The following is a 21,047-nucleotide window of genomic DNA, read 5'->3' on the forward strand; positions in this document are numbered from 1 at the left end:
TTGTCTTCTCCACATAAAATCAAGAGTTGTTGATGCACAATTACGTCATAAAGCAGATAGGCTGCCCAATTAGAAAAAAAAAATAGGCAAATGAATGGACTGGTTAAGGATCATTTCCATGGCCATTACAGTGACCCAGTCCTTGTGTAAGATGAGATATGGGTGATTAAGGGACAGATACTGAAGCTCAGAAATCCTTTCATCGGATATCACTGTCACTAGAAACAATGTCTTCCAGGACAAGTGTTTCAATTTGGCTGCAGCTGCCAGTGCTAAAGACTGTGAAGAAAATTTTTCCAACATGACATAGAAATCATGAGGAGGCACATGATCCAACAGCTTAAGTAGTTTTAGAAGACTTGTGTCTCACAGAAAAGGCTTTTCATACTTTGAATGAAACTAAGGAAGAAGAATCGAATGGATATCCATGTGAAAATCTGAAATGGTCACAAGACTCTGGCAGATGAATGCCACAGCCCTGAATCAAAGACTTTATGGAAAGGACTGGAGATGCAAAATTATCTAGTCCTCTACTCATTGCCAAAAAAAAAAAAAAAAAAAAAAAAAAAAAAAAAGAAATGAGCCAGTTTACCTTTGAACATCTTCCAAATGTTTGGGCACTGCAAAGATGAAGAGATCTATATTACTGAAGTAGACAAGGCTAAATTACTGGCAGCAACAGGAACTAAAGAAGCCAAACCATGAGTATAAAGGACTAAATATCCAGATGACATCTGATGAAGGTGTAGGTCAATATTGTTTTTCCTAGGACATAGCTGTAACAGTTTTTCAAAAGGAGAAACAGTGGAAACAATGTTTGCTAATGCCATCATGGCGCTATGAGAAAGACCTACCTTGTGGAATCTTTTTTTTTTTTTTTTTTTTTTACATGAACCTCATCAAAGAAAATGAGAGAAAGGTATAAAGGAAGCCAGGGGCCACTTCTGGAAAAGGGCATCCATGGGATGCCCTTTCATAGGCAGAATCAGGGAAATACGGCTGTTGTATTTGGCAGCAGATGAATGCTAACAAGTTGCAGTGAGCTTTGTTCCACATATGGAACAACTTGCAGGTCACTATAACATGGAATGACCACACATGGGCATCAATAAGCAGAAACATGACTCAGCATGTCCACACAGGAACTATTCTCTCCAAAATATGTCTGCCCACCAGGAAATAGGTAGACTGGAGAGCTCATTCCCAGAGTTTCAATGCTTCTTGCCATAAGGGATAAGATCAGGACCCCCCCACCACCTGCTGATGTATCAGACTACTGGTATGGTGTCGGAGTAGCTGGCGAACGCTGAGGAAGGGTGTCCTGAAGAGCTAACAGATTCAGATAGTTTGCCCTCATTTTGGGGTTCTTAGGTGGGGACTGGACTCCATAGACATTCAGGCACCTTGAACTGTCTGCTCATTGCAGCATTCTCTTCCCCACACCAGGGCAGATGTGACTGACTGCAGTGACTCATGATTGTGGCATTGACAACAGGAAAGGGTTTCCACAACTGACCTGGTCCAACAGCATTCACTACTGAAGGTACTGTTTGCAGGTCTTTAATAACCTGATGGGAAGGAACATGGGTTCTCTTGTGACCACAGAATTTTCACTGTCCTTTGTAGTATCCTCATGTGTAGACTGGTAGTACCAGAAATCTACTGTAGAAATTATTTTCAGGGTCTGCAGACACACCTGATCTGAAGTGCTGCTGGAAACCCAAGTCTATAAGAAAAGTATCTGTTCTTAAGACAGTCTTGCCTGGCACAGCACTGTATAGTCCTTAACTGACAGTCAGGGAATGTCAGCAGCCAAGATGTTGACAACTAGGACATCTTAACATTCAATATAATTTCCAAAGAATACAAGGCTTTGAAAAAGGACTCACTTGGAAGCAGTCAGAACCTGAAATAATTAACATCCAATAGTCAGACATCCAAGCAGTGAAAGACTGAATTTCTGCAATGTCTATGGGCTGCATATATAGTCATGCATTTGGTGAGCACCCTGGAGGCTGAGGAGAGACTAACTGGGATCATTTAGAATTCAGAATGTCTGGCTCCTATCACATTCAGTAAGAATCTCCTAGAATCTTTGATTTTAATGTGTAGGGAAGCATTTCAGAGGTCCAAAGAGTACATCCTGTCTCCTTCTCCTAAGCATTTTGACCATTTGAAAGCTTTGCTTCCAAATAAAATAGTTTAGACCACTTGCACAACTAACCTAATATATTTTGCTTTTTTTGATGGGTACCAAAAAATAAAAAATAAAAATAAAAACATGGAATAATATCAAAACATTTCTGACTTGGAAGGATCTTTTTGCTCTTTTTCACATGAAGTTGGATACCTTCTGCCTTGAACAGTTTTTCGAATGGGGTGGAACATTAAGCAACCATGCAGATGATGGGATTGTTTGGACAACATATTGAAGTTTTGTACACTCTACATATTATTGCTCTGATACACTTGCCCTTGGCAATGGAAGGCCAAGCTGGCAGGTGGAAGGACATATGATGCCTGTGTACATAGCTAGACAGTTGAGAAAGACTACATGACTTCTGTCTGTCTGTGGATAGTAAGAATCTGACTCCACTGGAAGTTGCCCCAGAGTTGGGCTTCACTCAGTAATTTCCTGATGAGGCTTGGGCTTTGTACTGCGGCAAAAGCATACAGTACTGCTTCCTCTGCATCCTGGAGAAAGTATGCTGGGAAGCTTACTTTATTTTCACAAATGTGAGGGTCTTACATTTTATGTTAATGTTTTGAGGTGCTCTTTTAATTTGTTGCTATACGTAGGTGACACTAGAGCCAGGACTGCCAGCAGATTTCTTTGTGGCATTAAAAAAGACAAGCTGGAGGTCAAATAAGTGTTTGATGCTTTAAAGAGTCTATTTTGAATGTCCCATCTGGCAACTCATTTATGGTCTGATGCATTTCATCTACTCCATTTTGTTTAAAATTCACACATATTGCAAAGATTTGAAGCCATGCAACAAATTTGCTGGATAAGCAAACATGATTCTTAAATCTGTCCATCACTTTAGGCTCCTTAGCTAGGGACTGGAAGTGTGGCTCTTGGATACCAGAACCTTTTTAAGTGCCACTGCAGATATTAAAATATCAGGGTAGAGAGTCTCATCCCAAACTGCCTACTCTCTCGAAGGACAGAAGACATGAGTGGCCTTCATTCATATGCAGTCATCTGTGTAGGGACTTCCGATGCTATTCTGGTGGCATCTTTTGAAACATCCATCAAAGAAGGCATCATCCAGGATGGCTGATGGGTGGATTTAGGGGGTGTTACAGAGCCTCCTCAGTGAGGAAAGTAGGTGGTTGGTAGGCACCTCCATCCTTGCAAAATAAGATCTAGATTTGACATACTCTTCATCATGGGTATTTCCCCAAGCCTGGGATCATTAGTGTCAAACAGACGATTTATACTTAGCACCTTCATCATCCTAGTTCTCTACAGCACCCTACAGAGGAGTCTTGACACTTACATTTACATAGAATTTATCATACAGTCTTGGTGGAACTAAAAGAATGAAGAGGTCTGCTTGCTGGATGACTTGCAAGACTCCATGGGAGTTGAACTCCCCTCAGTCATGCTGGGGAATAACTGTCTGGAAGGCTGACAGCTCACGATCAGGCACTTTCAGTGATTATGGTGTTGGTAGTTAGCATAAACCAAGACATTGAAAAACACCTCTCTGACTCCCATCTCATATTCAATTCAATTAAAACAAAGTTTATGGTCTTTACCAACAGCAAAGTTGCTGATAACTCTCCCCTCTTCACCATCTACTCAGCCAATAAAAAGTAAAATTGAACATGTCCAGCACACCAAACTCCTTGGAGTTACAACTGACAACTTAAATTTGACAAACACCTCACTCTAACTATCTAAAAGATCCACATTAAGCTAGGCTCACTATACAGAGTCAAACTATATCTAACAGAGCCACTAGACATTTCATAGCTAGGACTCATCTACTCTCTACCCTTCTACATGCCTTACCAACATTCACTAATCTCAGAAAATCAGAAACTGGAGTTCTGCTATAACAAAAATCACAAGATTTGCTAGTAACCTCCCTTACAGATCAAATTACTGCACAGTACTTCATACACTAAATTGGATTGAACTACATAATCTCCTACCCCTCAACCTGCTGACTTCCATTCATTCCATCTTCCACCATCCAGACAACTGTCCAGCAGTACAATGCCATGAACCATATACAGCTTCTTCCAATCAGCTATAGTCAACAGCAGGTACACCAAGAGATGAGCCAGATCTTACCATATCTACCCTAGCCTTATATAATGTTGGGTATGCACCCTGCTAGCTGTCTACATCACAACCACTGGTGGAATTTTAACAGATAACAACAAATTAATAGATTAAACAGCGATTTTTAAAAATTAACACCCGTAATCATTTTAGCTGAGGAATCATTCTAGCTGAAGATACCAGATATGTAACTGAAAGGGAAGCAGTGGAAGAATGTTTTCTCTTTAAAACAATGTAGGAAGAGATGATTCCTGGGCGGCCGCGGTGGTGCAGCAGTTAGCATTGCCGCCTCACAGCAAGAGGTTCTCTGGTTCGATCCTTGGCTGGGGTGCCTTCTGTGCGGAGCCTGCATGTCCTCCCTGTGGTCGTGTGGGTTTCCTCCGGGTGCTCCGGTTTCCTCCCACATCCCAAAGACACGCCGTAGGTGGATTGGACACTCTAAATTGGCCCTAGGTGTGCATGTGTGTGCCTTCTGTGGAAGGCTGGGCACTGGGCTGGCAACTCGACACTGTAAAACTCCACTGCCAATCATGAGCGGACAGGTGATCTGCTGTAGTGACCCCTAACCGGGAAAAAGCCGAAAGAAGAAGGAAGAGGCAATTCCTACTTCCGCACATGGGGAAAAAGAGAGGCAGAGGAAGAGAAGGATGACTTGCTACAATTTTGAGGGGTTTGTTCATTGAAGTGAAGCTTTAAATACTATTACTTTTGAGAGTTTTATTGCTGAAACATTGCCAGGCAAAGCACTTGTGTACACTGTGAGTGTCCCTAAAGCAGTAGACACTTGGTGTATTTGTCAGACAAAAACATCTTCTAATCACCGGCACACTTGTGCAGCACCCATTCCAGCATCATGATTAATGAGGGATGTGCCTACACCTAAAACTAAGAAGCTATTCCTGACAGGAAAACAAAAATAAGGAATAGATTCCACCCTCCACCCCCAAGAAAAAGAGTAGAGAGTGAAGAAGCAAAAAAGAATCAAACACATTGTTGCTCAACATGATGTGACAGTTATCAAAAGCTCAGCATATAATGCTTAACTGACAATGACTGGACAAATAAGTGACATAAAATGTTTGCAACTACAGTTGTTTCAATAATGTCTGTGATGTATACTGTTTGCAACTAAAATGGTATCATGTTGTTTATTTTTCATTTATATAAATGTAAGATTGCCTATGTCATATGTGAAAATTTAATAAAGATGTTTGTTGGCAAAAAAAAAAAAATAGCTCAACAAATGCAGCTTCAGGGTTGTATTTCTCCACTTTACTCAAAATGAGACAAAGATCTGAAGAAACCTAGCATTTATTTAATTTTGTGGTAAAAATATTCATGCCTCTATTTGTTGGCTTTTCTACTTCTCTATGCCTCCAATCGCCTTGGAGAAGGGCAAATTAGCCAGGGACTTAGTTGTTTGGTGGTAGTTTGTTGTTTAATCTGCACTTGAGAGCTGCTTTTGAGGTGCTTTTACTTTAAAAAGTCCAGGATCATCCATCTTGCGGCAGAAGGTGTTTACCTAGTCTCTGAGTTGGGAAGCAATCCAGAAAGCTCAAAGAGTGGTTGTTAACTGGTAGAGTCTGTTTTCAGGATTTCTTCTCTGCTAAAAATCAGGCAAGTCTGTGTGGAGCTGTCCATTGAGCAGTGGCAGTTAGTGCCCTGTACAGTAGCAAATGACTATACAGTAAAATTTCCCTATCAAGTTTTATTAGGTCCAAAACCTGTTAAACAGTGTTCGATTGTGCAGAAATAAGATTAGAACAGCTCCATATCCTTGCAATAAATAACATCTTGCCCTTAACCTCAGAAACTAGTTTCCATATTGAATAGCACTACCATATCCTAGTACTAAATAACATCTTAACCTTAACCCCAGAAACCACCCTAGGAGACCCCTGTTAAAACCCAACCCTTAATATTAAATAGTGCACCCCATTATAGGAGAGGACAACATGGATATATAATTTCCAAATGTCTCTATGGCCTGCTTGATAGATTTGGGCATCCTAAAGCAAGGTAGCAATTGTCTGATGTTCTCAAATAACCAGCTAATCTTTAAAGAAAATAACAGTATTAGAGAGATGCAAATATACAACTTCCTTGGAGGCAAAACTCTCATACAAATGAAGGTGACAGGAATACCCATGCTATATCCCTCGCACACACTGCTCACCACATCCAAACATATATACGTACAAATATTTCAAGCACGGGCATTAATACGCTTCTAACTTGCCAATATACCAAAACAGTTGTTCCCATAATAAGTGACCAGGCTGTTCTTAAAAATATCAAAACTAGTAGTTGTCTATTCCATTCATCAGCTACTTAGAGAACCAATTAGTACACTTCTCATTCCTATAGAATACGCTACACATAGGTTGTCTGATGATTCTCTACTACTTTTTGATAATCCCAAACATTCCCAGAGGTAGTTGTCTCTAAATGCCCTATATACCTGAACAAGTTCTGCTCTTAAATATCTACAAGAGATACTGTAACAGTTCAGCTATAGGTTCATAGGTAGGTAACTAGGCTATCATCCCTAGGGCCTAAATAAGCCTAGCCAAAAAAGTTCCCTGGCATTCACCACCCAAGAAAATTATTTTCCTGTGCCCCTGTCGAGCAGAGCCACAGAAGTGATCCCCAGGGTGAATTTCCCATCCAATTATCAGGATTTTTTTAAAGAGGGCTAATGAGGAGCTTTGTTTGACATGAATGGGTAGTCTGTTCCAGAACATGGGAAGTCTCTGGGATAGGAATCTATCCCTTCAGCATGTTCTGTTTATTGTGGTGACAAGGTTTAGGTCCCTGGAGCGTGTGGCTTGGAGAGATTGGGATTTCTTTAAGTGTAACATGTCCAACAGATCTGGGTTTTTCATGGCTTTGTATGTTAGGCAGAGGTCGCCTCTGAGTAGGCGATATGTGATGGAGTAGAGCTGGAGTTTTTTGAGACGGTCTGCATATGGCATCTGTTTGAGGCTGGTAATCCTCTTAGTGAGGTATTTCTGTGGCCTTTCTAGTTGTTGTAGATGCCTTGCGAGATACATGCCAAACGGGGCGTTGTACTCTATAATGGGTCTGATGAGGGATGAGTAGAGAGGAACAATGACCTCTTTTTCTGGAGGAGAACCCCTTTGTGATGAGGTGTGCCACGTAGAAGGATTTCCTGACTACTGTGACAACGTGATTATGAAAGGAGAGACTACTGTTCACCTGTGTCCCAAGGTCTCTTATCACACTTTTGGTGTTTAGTAGGATACCACCTATGTGGTAGTTCATGGGTACAGTGTTTTTCCCAAAGGGGATGACTACACACTTCTTGGCATTGAGCCTGAGGCCATGACTTTGACACCAAGCATCAGTCTCAGTGAGGCCCCTTTGTAGAATGTCCACATCATTAGGCGATTTTATTATGGCTCCTAGTTTGTAGACATCTGCGAACTTCATTAGCCAGAGACCTGCTGTATTAGCCTGGCCTTCTGAGAAGTAGATACCAAACAGGAGCGGACCCAGGAGTGAACCCTGTGGTACTCCACTTGTCACTGGTCTGAACTCGGATTTGGACTTGGCTACTTTCACTGTGTGGGTTCTATCAGTGACACAGTTGGCCACCCATCTTGTGACATAGGGGTTTATGCCCAGTCTAGTGAGTTTATCTATAATACCAGAGTGGGGGATGGTGTCAAAAGCCTTGCCGAGGTCAAGATAGGCTGTGTGCACCACCTTACCCTCGTCCACAGCTTTGGTGACTGCTTCAAAGAAGTCAATCAGGTTTAGGAGACATGATCTACCTTTTACAAACCCAAACTGAGTGGGGTCCAGAGTTTGGAGGTTACCTAGCTCTTTGTTTCTAAGCTCTTGGATGATATGTTCCATGGACAACATGCAGACCATGGGGTGGTAGTTCCCGGGGTCCGTGATGGCACCTCCTTTGTGGAGTGGGAAAACTGTCGCTGTGCGCCATTCAGTAAGCACAAAGCCTGAAGTGAAGCTATGATTGAACATGGTACTTAGGTGGGGTGCCAGTTTGTTCTGTAGTTAATGCAGAACGCAGCCTGGGATGTTGTCTGGTCCCATGGATGCTGTGTTCTTGGCTTTGGAGAGTGCAGACTTTACTTGTGCGTCCTTGATTACAGGGGCTTTGCATGCTTCTGGTATAGATATGGGCTCTTTGGAGGGTGAGGGGGAGTAAAGATTGCAATGAACCTATCTGCCAGGATGTTGGCAATATCAGTTGGTTCTGTATATTTAGTGCCATTGTGCTGTAGCTCAGAGCAGATCTGAGTGTTGCTGTTGAGATGATTGACATACATGTAAAATGCTTTGTGGTTGTCTTTAGAATCAGTGATGATTTTCTTTTCATAACTAGCTTTGGATGATTTTATAAGGAATCTCAGCTTCTTACCGAGGGTGACCAGGGAGTTCCTGCAATAATAGGATTTTACTCTTTTTTGCAACAGCTTTTTCCTTCTGTTGTAGAGTTTGTTTATGGCAGGGGACCACCGGATTGGCTTCCTTTTTTTGGAGGATAGCGCCTTGGTTCTGTTGGGGATGGCATGGTCCATGCACTTGTGTATGTGCTTATACAGTGCATCTGTATAGGATCCAGCAGTCGTATCTCTATTTTTCATCTGCATGGGTGTCATGAAGTTAGCCACTTCTGTCTTAAGAAGCATGAAGTTGGCTTTGAGAAGTTTTTTACAGTGGTTTCCTTAATGGGAAATGGGGTGGGATGTGGATGTCTAGGGTGATTAACTTGTGGTCAGATCTGACCAGCGAGGAGATGAGGAGCATCGGTCACCCATATTGGAAATGACCAGGTCCAGGATACTGCTGCACCTAGTGGGGGTATGGACAAGTTGATCCAGGGTCGTTGGAATTTATGAATTCCAGAAAACATTGAGCAAATGAGTTAGCACTTGAGTAGTTCTCCCATTTGATGATGGGGCAGTTGAAATCTCCCATTATTAGTGTATTGGTCTGTACCTTAATATTATTTAGTATATCAAGAAATGTGGAGTGGGCGTCCTGGGGCGTGGCTGGAGATCTGTAACAAGCTACAACCTGGACTGCAGCTTTGCTCAGTGTTAGTTGTACTTGGATAATTTCAGATGCATTATGTTGAGCAACTAAACTGGAGGTGTGGATATCCTTAATGAATATGGACACTCTTCCTTCTTTAGTGTTTTGGTCCAGGTTAGGTGGCCGAAAGGTGTGGTATGAATTATAGCCTGGTAATGCAGGGGTGCTCTATGGAGCCTTGAACCAGGTTTCTGTCGCTGCACAGATGTCGATGTTCTCCAGCTTAAGGAGTGCATCGAGTAAGTGCATTTTGAAGTTTGGACTTCTAGCATTGAGTAACATTACCCTCAGATTTTGTTTGCTTGTACCTGCTATGGTGGTGAGTTTGTCATTTGAACCTTGCCTAAAAAAGGCACTATAGGGGTGGAAAGAGCCTTATCCAGTATCAAGAATCCCAGGGGCGACAGGTGCAGGCTATCTATGGCAAAGCATCGTAGTCTGTCGATCATGTCATCCCAGGTAGACAGATACTGGATCCCTTTAGAATGACACCAGAAGCTTAGCCAATTGTTGCAGTCAATCATTTTGTCCTTGTACTGTGGTATCATTCTTGGGGATGGCAGGATGCTACTCGGGGCTCGGTCATACCTACCTGGGCTACATGATCCGAGAGCTCCTCCATGTCTCTTTTCATGTAGTCCAGGGAGGTACGTCTCAGGTCATTCACACCAACACTGACAATGACAGAGTAATATTTGTACTTGTTGTGAAGTGACCTGAGTGCATGCATTATGTAGCAGATCCTGGCACCCAACAGGCAGTTGGCAGTAACTTTCTCCTTGTTTAGCCTGGTGAGAGGGGCATCAGTGTGCCTGACTACAGAGTCGGCTATGACTAGTGTGTTGGGTACGGTGTTTTGCCTTATGGGCTAAGGTTGAGCAGCACACTGATTTTGTGGGCTAGGTGTAATTTGGATAGTGTTGGGGGGGTGGTGGTTGCTTGTATTTCAGCTTTGGAGGTCTCTGTTGTTTGGGCAGACTTTTGACAGCCTCCGCGAACGTAGGTGTGTGCTTTGTGTTACTATGTGTGGGTTTAGGTGGTGTAAGTTTTGATGGACTATGTGTGGAGTGTGGTGTGGTGCAGGTGTTTACCTTTTCCTCTTGACTGTCTCGTCCAGTCTTGGCTGGACAGAGCTTGGCTTCCAGTTTGGCTACATAAGTGCATCTCTTACAGGTTGTAGTGCTGGGTGGTAGGAGGAGAGGGCTGTCAGAGTATGAGGGAATTGCTACATTGCCAGATGCCCAGATTCATCAGGTGGACAGGGGAAAACAGCGGAAGCTGATCCTTAGACATGCCTGGTTAGGTGCTTATTAACTTAAGTACTAAAAACTGTTTTCCTCTTGGCAAGTGAGGAAAGTTGAGTGCTGCAGTAATGTCTAGATTATTTAGTGCTTGTAACGGGTTTTGAACACGTGCTGAGCACAAGGGAACAGTTTTGAGAGCTAAAACTAGAAAACTGGCTAGTTTTAAGGTTAAATTTGAAGAGCAGACTTTCTGGCACCAGGAATAGTTTAACCATAGTTAAACGGCGCTAAAACCACGCAAACATGGGTTTTTAAACAGAAAGATGAAAGGGATAGAAATAGCCCAAAATGGCCAATAAAACTTCAGATTCTGAGCTGAAACCACTCCTCCTGTGACTGATACGCTGCTCAAGGCTCACCACTCTCACTGATGAACAAAGAAGCTTCCTTCTATCTTAGTAAGGTCTTGGCAACACAGAAACTATAAAAGAGCCCAGAATTCAGCAAAATCTGAAAACCAGACTCTACTGGTTATAGAAAGGTGGGAAACTAGTAGAGAGAGTATTTTTTTTGTTTTTTTTTTCGAAAATTAAAACAGATACAATAATACAAGCACTTTCAAGGCACAAAAATGGCTAGCAGACTAGAGTGTGTAGTCCTCAACAGTTAAACATTTGAAAAACACTTAAAAACGATCAGTTAAAGTGCAAACAGTAATAAGAATTCAACAAAGAGTTCAAATAGGTTGCAAAGTTAATACAAAAACGCTCGGAATAGTGCGGTTAATGAAAATAAGCAATAAAAAGCAAAGCAGAGGTACTTAATCCACTCAAAGTATTTCTTTTCTCCTTCTGCTGATGCAGAACTCTGCAGGACACCCAGGCAGTCTCTTGCTGAGGTAATACAAATGCAAAAACTGCGCAAACACAGGTTTTTAAACAGAAAGATGAAAGGGACAGAAATAGCCCAAAATGGCCAATAAAACTACAGATTCTGAGCTAAAACCACTCCTCCAGTGACAGATAGGCTGTTCAAGGCTCACCACTCTCACTGATGAACAGAGAAGCTTCCTTCTCTCTTAGTAAGGTCTCGGCAACACAAAAACTACAAAACACCCCAGAATTCAGCAAAAGCTGAAAACCGGACTCTACTTGTTATAGAAAGGTCGGAAACGAGTAGAGATAGGATTTTTTTTTGTCTTTCAGAATAACTTCTATTTTCACATTCATGGATGCCCCTGGTATATTTCCACTGTACTCTTTCCAGGTTACTCATGCTTGTTTTCTTATAAGGGCTCTGTATTCTTATTCCATACTCATGTTTGGGTCTAATGTAACGAACAAACAATGACTGCATCATTTCTGATTTCCTAGACTTTATCTATCTTTTTATACAACCTATAGTTTTATAGCTATCATTAACCAACTGGTTGATATGATTAAAAAATACAAAGCTGGATATACCCATAAACCCATGTCCTTCTAAGAATCTACAGTTTCAATCACTATGTGCTGTATGCAATATTCACCTTTCCATTTATATCTCCCAAATCCCATATGTTTAGTTTTTGATGTATTTATCAGCATGTTATTCTTCTGTGACCAAATGGTCAATTTAGTCAAGTTCTTTTGCAGACGTGCCCTATATGTAACACATGCAATCAGTTTACCCAGTTTCAACAATCTAAATATGTATGGGCCTAGGACAGAGGCCTGTGGGACACCCTGACTGTAACCAAGAATTTCACCTGTCCAATTGCTGTATGATACTTGCCATGTCCTATTTGTTAGCCATGCAACTATCCATCTTATCAAGAGTACTTTGATACCTAGTTGTTCTAATTTATTGATCAATGTTTTGCGTATGACCCTATCAAATGCTGATGTTAAATCTATATAAAATTATTTCACAACATGAATTTTCATTCACAGCTATATTATATTGTTATAGACATCATGTTACAGGTGGTACTAGATCTATTTTAACATATGCATTTGAATATATGGCTTCAAGTTCCAACCTTTCCAGTTCTGACAATAACTTATCCAATATAACCATCTCCATTATTTTTCCACAACATGAAAGCAGACTTAAAGGTCTGTAGGAGTCTGGGTTTGTCCTCCTCCCCTTTTCCTTAAAAACAGGTATAAGTGCATGTTTGCAATCTTGAGGAAGCTCCTTGTATTTATACAATATAGTAAATAATGGATATAACTATACTGTAAGTTCTTGCTGAAGTGTTCTCAGGTGATTATTACCAAGTCTGTCTTCTTCCCATGCTTTGTTTGGATCCAGTTGGCATAGTTCTTATTCAATATAATCTAACTTGATTTCAGTATTTGAGGTTATCTGGATGTCACTACAACTACTTATCACCCCCTTGTGAGCCAACTTGTTTTACATAAGATTTTGTAAATATACCTATTATCTATTGTGTCTGAGAACAAATTTTAAAACCTATACACAGCTTATCAGTTTGCATATCTATACTCCTTCCACATCTTATATATCTACAAAATTGTTTCCCATTATGCTCAATATCTTTATGTAAATTTTCTTGAGCTTGTCTCACACTATGCTTAATTTGTTTGTCCAGCTTGTTTATTTCAGTTTTCAAAGTTGTAGTTCAACCTCTTTTTCCATTTCTTATATTTTTTGTCCCTCACCTTAATCATGTGTCTTGTTCTTATGGAAATATAACTCCCTGATGTGTGTTTAGCTCCTGATATTAAACTTTTTTTTTATTTTTTGCATTCAAAATATTTCTCCTTTAAAACTTTCCACATTTCTTCTGCAGTTTTTTTCCACTGAAGAGATCTCTCCAATTAGTTTACATTGCTTTCATATAATGTTTTTAACCTTCTGTGCATTGGTTTATATTTCAGTTTGCAGAATTATCTAGTAATAAATTAACCTTAATAAGCCCATAATCACTGCTCATCAATGGCGGTAAATCCTGACATGAAGTAACAGTAATTTCTTTAGGAATGCAAACAATGTCTAGCATGTTCCATTCCCTGGTATTTTTTTTTTTTTATAATCTGAAGCAATTGCTGCTCCCGGACATACCCTGTGAATATATATATATATTTTTTTTACTAATGTTGTTTAATGAAGATTATTACCGTCTGTTTCTAGCAAACTTAAATCACCATCCATCCACTATTATTCTTCCTTCTTACGTTTCAAGCAAGAAAGTAGGAATTCCTCTAGGTCATCAGCACTTGAGTTTAGTGGTCTGTACATTCAAACAACTGTTGTATGTTCCAGGGTTGGCTTTATTGTCACATTTACACACTCTACAGTACTGGTGTTATCACTGAACATGTAATAATTACAGGTTTCATAACCATCTTTAATCCCTATCATAACACCTTCACCTGATTTTTAGTTAGAATGTCTGTGAGAGTAAAAACTTTTATACCCCAACAGAACTGGTTTCTAGTCATTGCTTTTTAACCATGTTTCACAAAAAATAACATCAGTCTTATGGGAATGTAACAAATTGTCCAGTAAAAAATTACTATTAATGCTCCTAGCATTAACAACCATCAGCGATTCATCAACTGTTGCTATCTGTGAACTGTTAAATGTTTGACCTGGTAAAAATCCTGCCTCGTGTTTGTCAAATATTGCAAAAGATCTGTTGCAAAAATTCTCTTCTCTGATCTTGAGAAGTGCATGTCATCCTGTCAGAGCATGTGTGCCCAAAATTAGGCTTGGATGCTCTACACATTTCCATTTTTTAAAACAGGATATTATTTAATGTATGTATTTACCAAAAAAATCTTTTCATTCACAGTGACATGACTCTCCTGTCTATATGTGATTTTTGAAAAATGTCCTATTGCCTGCATAAGGTATGCTATTTAAGAGGGCTGTAACTTAACTACTAACAGTCAGAGCCATTGTGGATGAGATCATTTGTACCGAAATGAAGAAAAATAGATCCGTACTTCCTTATGTTAAGGCATTCTGAGGCCTGCCTCACACACTGTCTTATGCTAAGGCACTTAAAAGAAACCTTCCCAAATCTCAAACACCTCTAGAGCAACCAACTTGCAACACTGCTCTTCAGCAATCACTAAAGCACACACCAAAAGCAACATCAAACATCTCACATAAACCTACACCCATTGGTCACTCAACAGCAAAGCCCATAATCAAGCATACCCTTCACCTAATACTCTTGCTATTGGGGACTCCAATGTGCAGCACACAGATGCCCCACTCACCAGGTCAGACAAGGAGAAGATAACAGTTATTTGTTTCCCTGGAGGCAGAATCCACAATATCACTCACACACTCAAGTCAAGTGATTCTGGATGTGATGAGCCTTGCACTGAGCAGCAGTCTACCTTCATCAAGGATGACGCCACAGTAGGAACATAAAATGATCGATTTTTACTATGTTTCTTTGCCTGGGATAGACTGCACCTGTCTCCCCTAGGCTTTCAGATAGTAGCTAAAACTTTATTCACCCCTTTAAAGCCTTTTTAGGCAATGACAAAAAGACAAATTACCAACATTTTTAAATTTTTTTTATTTTAACATTTGTTGACCGGGAATGTCCGACTAGGTTCCACAGATGCTGTTTTCAGCGGAGGCCCAGGCAGAAATGCTCCAGAAGCATGTCTTTAGAATGTGGGAGGAAACCGAGTGCCCCGGAAAACGCGAACGCAGGGAGAACATGCAAACTCCACACAGAAGGCACCCCAGCCGAGAATCAAACCAGAGAACCTCTTGCTGTGAGGCAACAGCATTAACCGCTGCACCACTGCGCTGCCCAACATACTGAAAAAGTCTACAAGTAATCTTAAGGTATTACTGCTAAATACTCAGAGCCTAAACTAAAATCTCCACACCCTTCAAGCCCTTCTCACTCTGAAGAATGTAGACATCTGTGCTGTGACCAAGACTTGGTTTAAAGCCATAGAAAGTACTACAGAAGTGCAAGACTACAGTGCGTTCACAGATTTAGACAGACAGCACAGACTGGTGCCAAAGTTAGTGGTGTCTCAATCTACGTTTAGCAACAAAAATACCTCCAGGTTGGTTAAACATTATGATACCATGGAGCCATCCATGTGCAAGTCACCATAAATAAAGTCCCTTAACACATTCCCTCACCACATCATGGCTAACTACAAGTCACCATCTATGCCAGGGCATGTGTCATTTCTTTTACATCAACCTACTAATGGTGATCACCATCCAACCAAACATCCTATTCATGGGTGACTACCTACCCCTCTATAGACTGGGAAATGCACACTGTCTCAATCTCGCTGACACAATGCTTCCTGGACTTTATTAACACAAACATCCTGGAACAGAGACTGCATGCTCCAACCAGAGGATCAAACATACAGGATCTGGTATTCAGCAACACAGGAGAGTTTTGCACCCCCTCTGCGCCACATCCTCACTAGTGAGATTGGATCACAAAACTATCTCATCTGAAGTAAAACTCAACCTGTAAAATTCAGCTAAACCAGTAACAGGAACTATTCAAAGGCAAATTACATCTTATTAAGTGGCAGTTTGTCAAAATTCAGGGTTTCACCTAACCTGAGACCAGAGCTACCTATGTGGAATTATTCACAAAGTCCCTATACAAACGTGTGAAAGGCTGCTGTACCTATCAAAAAAAAAAAACACTAAAAACAAATCCCACTGGTGAAATCCTCACCTAAATAGGGCATATAATAAAAGAAGATGAAAACTCATGGTCAGATCAGGAAAAACAATTCCCTAAAGACAACTGCTCTCTTATACAACAAAACAAGAAACTAAGGAGTCTAATTAAGCCCAACAAAACCAAGTACAAGTTCAGGATCACCTCACATGCTATGGACAATCACAAGACCTTCTTCAGTTATATCTGGAGCCTTAAAAGTAACACACAGCAGTTTGCTGAACTGGTGGTGAATGGTATTGCCTTCATTGATCAAGGTGATATAGCAAATATACTGAATGATAAATTCAGCTGAAATTTCACCCCCACTCCCACCCTCCCCATTCCACCAGGTGAAATCCCCTTCATCATACTTCCCCAGCTATCAGCAGGGACCAGGTGCTGGCACCGCCTCGGTGGGTCCCAACATCATCTCCAGTTGCATCCTGAAGTCTAAAATATGACCTATCAGGGCCACTTGAGGCACTCCAAGTGCAGTCTTGAAACTAGCTATGTTCCAAGTGAATGGAGGACAGCAACAGTCATTCCCTTCCACAATGGCAGGCCATCAACCAACACATGGAACTACAGAACCTTCAGTCTAACAAGCTGAATATGCAAAGCCATAAGCCATAGCATGAATTATTGTGGAAATGATAAAGACATTGTCAACCTACAGACACCAGACCTATCCTAATTTGGCTCTGTTAAGGGAATGTCATGCCTACTTAATATGGAAGAGTCATTTGAGAGAGTCAACAAAGCAATGGACTAGGGTAACACAGAGCATACTGCATATCTTGAACTGGCTAAGGCATTCGATATAATACCCCACACTCAGGCATTGGTGACACATTCTCTAAGCTAGCTGCAAATCCTTATATAACTCACTGGATTGCGGCTGGCTCAAAGACAGGACGCAAGAAGTCAGGGTGGGTGGGAACACCTCCACCAACAGGCTGGTTTACTTATTTATTTTTTTTACTGATTTACACTTTTTTTGATCAGATTAGTCCCACTATGCCAAAAGCATCCTTTCAGAGGGAGGTCTGAGGCAGAATTCATACTGATTGGGGAACATTTGCCCAAGGCACTGGGGAACTTCCCCTACCATGACATCTTTTACATACAACTGTGCTACCCTCGGGCAGATGGGGTCTCACTTGAACATCTCATCTGAAGGATGGCATACTCAGGAGTGCAGCATGCTGCACAGCAGTATCAGTATTGGAAATGCATGCAACTACCTGATGTGGGAAAATAATCCACAGCCTTCTGATCTTCTAGCACTAAAGGCAAATGTACAACCTGTTAAGCTACTGTCAACTTAGGTTAAGTAAAGAATAAAGACAGTTCATACTACACAAAGATGCCAAAAACAGACATACTTTTAGTCAAGTTTTGTTTAGCTCCTCTGTAGTGGTGGCTGCTCCCCCACACCATATAATGGAATGAACAAAAAACTGGATAAAAACCTGAAACTGGTTTTAGTGAACTGTCCAGTATTTGTTAGAACTGTTTTGCTGCATTTAAGTCCCTAGAACATACATGAATTGAACAATACAAGGCTTAAAGAACAAAACATACTTTTGAATTCGATAAAAATGTCGACTTAGCTTTTCTGAAATAACCACATCGTAGTTTCTGATTGTAGGTTCCATAGAAGGTCCTGAACACTGTGATAAAAATAAAACAATAAAAATGCATCATTGCAATAAAAGTTATGTTTAGCAATTTGATTTACTTATCTAAACAGTCTTAACATTTCTAATGGATACGACCAGAATCGAGAAACTGACCACTTGGCCAACCAGTATTCTTAATCCAGATTTGTATTTTATGAAATTGCTTTGAGTACCACACTAATGCAGCCAACCACTTTCCTTACATTAAAACATCTTTGCAAGTATTATGCAGTAAAATACATGCAGAAGCCTTCACAACACCTAGTGCACTTCTGATATATGCAACTATTTAACTCATGTAAAAGTGAATCAGCCATGTGCTAAAAATCAGTGCTGCTTAATGAAGAAAACCAAGCTAACATCCACTGTGTTGTTTTGTTTCTGTGAAAATAAGCAACAGAACCACTTGCAATCTCCATGGGGCAGTCTATTTTTTTCAATGTGTTGTGGCGGAATGGAATGCTTAAAAAACATTAAGTCTCAACCGAATGTCACATCTACACTTTACCTGAACAAAATAGGAGTCCTACCAGTATTATAATGTTCTAAACCTTCTCCCCAGTAAGTACTGCAGTAACCATTTCCTCTCCCAAGCTATTTTAAAGTTAGAAAAGCATAAACAAGGTCTCAGAAATCCACAAGAATTCTTCCTAACCTTCACAACTGTGAAGCGGCTCTGTGCTGTAAAACAAATTAACTCTCTCCAAATTGATAGTGGATAGAGCTACACTAACTACAAGCCTAGAACTACATTAACACTAAACTGTTTTTAACTATTAATTCTGCTGAGGAGATTGTGTTGCGGCAAATACTGTGAAACAGCCTTAGTCACAGCTGCACTGCCTGGATTTCCAGACATTGCTACTGGTCCTGTTGTGGATCAGGCATTCAATTCAGTCATTTAACGCTTGATGTATAAATTCAATATAACCTACTTTAAGTAGAGTAACTTAGTTATCGAGTTTTCAAATACTTTTCTTCAAGTACTTACCTTCAGAATCAGTGACAAATCCAGAAATAATCAAGGACAATCAAGGGCACACAATAGCATATTAGTACTATTAACTCAGATATTGATAGAATAAGAGAATGCAAATTAATATGTATTTTCTGAAGAAAAAGAAGTCTATAACTGTAGTTATTGTCATTGTTTATTAAGTGTAATCTACCACCTTTTCTCTCAAACGTACCACTTTTAGGAATGACTGGAAAGGACGAAGCTACAGTTTGAACCAAAATCAAGGATGGTTGAGAGGCGCCACCTGGCTACACAGCCCTGCAAGAGAAGTCATGCAGAAATCACTCTCTGAACTTTTGCAAATTGATGGGCTCCCACTGGGTTGTGCTATTATCAAACGTCATCTATCCTTTGATTTTTTTATGATAGCTGACCAAAAACTCTGCCCTGGCCTAAGGCATGAATCTCTTTTCACGTTTTCTATTCTAGTTTCACACCTTTCTGCCCTGCAAATTCCATATGCCTTCTTTCTATTTAGATTATTTTGTCTCCTCTCTGTCACTCAATTCAACATCTGTCAAGCCCTCCAACATGGGACATGTGAGCACCTCAGTCAGCAACCAGCACGGGTATGTGACAAGATTATTTTTATTTCCTACATTTGAACATCTGAGGTAAAAATAGTTAAAGATACTTTAAAGACAGTTCACTGTTCATCTGCAAGGCTGTATAACTGAGTGGGAAATTAATGTTAATTGTTTTTGGATGTATGCTAGAAGTTGGAAGTATGTTTTATTTTCCTAAGCATATGTAATATTTTGTGAATGAATCTGATTCTCAGCAGCTGTTATTAGTACAAATATATGCTGCTGCCTTAATGGTTAAGACAGATTTTTGATGCTTAGCATTCTTTTTTTTTTCCCCAATATCTTTACTAAACTTTCAAATTTTTTTAAAAATGTTAATATCACAATCAAAGACTTTGTCTATGCGTGATAAGTATTTAGGCATACAGATTACCTCTTTAACACATTAAAAAGATACTTCAAAGAATACGGAAACCCTTGGCAATTAACTGCTCAGTATAAAAAAACAAGGAACTATAAACAACGTATAAATTATACCTAAGCAGAAACACAGATATAATATAGCAGCACTAGAAAAAACAAAAACTCACATAAAAACAAAGATTGTTTAATATGATAAGCACTTTCACAATAAAATTGCTTCACCAGATCACATTCTTGTTTTTTTCTTTTGTATTGTAGTATTTATGTGACTTCCTATTATGACTATTAAGTCTTTGTTGAATGGTTAGGTCTGTTTAATTGTTAATTAATCAGTTGTCTAGAAACTGAAAATGCATGTATTTTTATTGGTTGTCAATGTGATACAGGATAGTTACTTATTTGCCTTTTTATTGTTGAATGTTATCTGATGAAGCAATTTTATTGCAAAAGTGTTTATATTAAACAACCTTTGTTTTTTTTATGTGAGTTTTCGTTTTTTTCTAGTGCTTCTATATTATAGCTGTGTTTCTGCTTCGGTATATTTACACGTTGTTTACATTAAAAAGATAATGTAAGAACTATGTACACAAAGTGCTAAATCCCTTTATACTGGTCTAATTAGTACAACAGCAATGCTACACACCGTTGTGAATCATAACTGATAACTATGATCTTTGATACCATTTCTTTTCTTTGTTAACTTAACTTACAGCTATTTGTGGATGTTTGAGTTTATTGGAGTATGTGGCTGCTTAGCATTCTTTAATGTTGCCATCAATGACTGTGCACTAGCACATACTTTATGTTAATATTGGATACTACTGCTACTGCCTTATTTATTTATTTTTTTAATATCTAATAAGTGATGCATGTAGCCGGTATTATTTGGATCTTCTGCAATCTCCATGTTAACCTATCATCCTGCTTCTCCTCCTTTTTCTCACCATACACTACCTCCTTTAATCTGTCCCTCTTCCTCATCCCATTCCAGTCTAATTTCTCTACCTTCTAACCTCTACTGGGCAATATGCAGCTTAACCTCTCTAACAAGTAACCATGAACTCTGTTCCCTATTCAAATTCTTAGTC

At 39.9% G+C, this 21,047-nt stretch overlaps 1 protein-coding gene across 4 annotated transcripts in view; it reads right to left on the reverse strand.

Annotated features, from left to right (window-relative positions):
• Positions 1-21,047, reverse strand: part of IMMP1L (inner mitochondrial membrane peptidase subunit 1) — an 836,932-nt gene that overhangs the window by 558,979 nt on the left and 256,906 nt on the right. For all 4 annotated transcript variants that reach the window (XM_044058964.1, XM_044058965.1, XM_044058963.1 and 1 more), the window contains one exon: positions 17,894-17,982. In XM_044058964.1, the coding sequence (XP_043914899.1) occupies positions 17,894-17,982 (89 nt within the window). The remainder of the gene's footprint in view (positions 1-17,893; positions 17,983-21,047) is intronic.

This window comes from Protopterus annectens, chromosome 17.part0 (genome assembly GCF_019279795.1).
Source record: "Protopterus annectens isolate FY-2018-M chromosome 17.part0, PAN1.0, whole genome shotgun sequence".
Classification (NCBI taxonomy): domain Eukaryota; kingdom Metazoa; phylum Chordata; order Ceratodontiformes; family Protopteridae; genus Protopterus; species Protopterus annectens.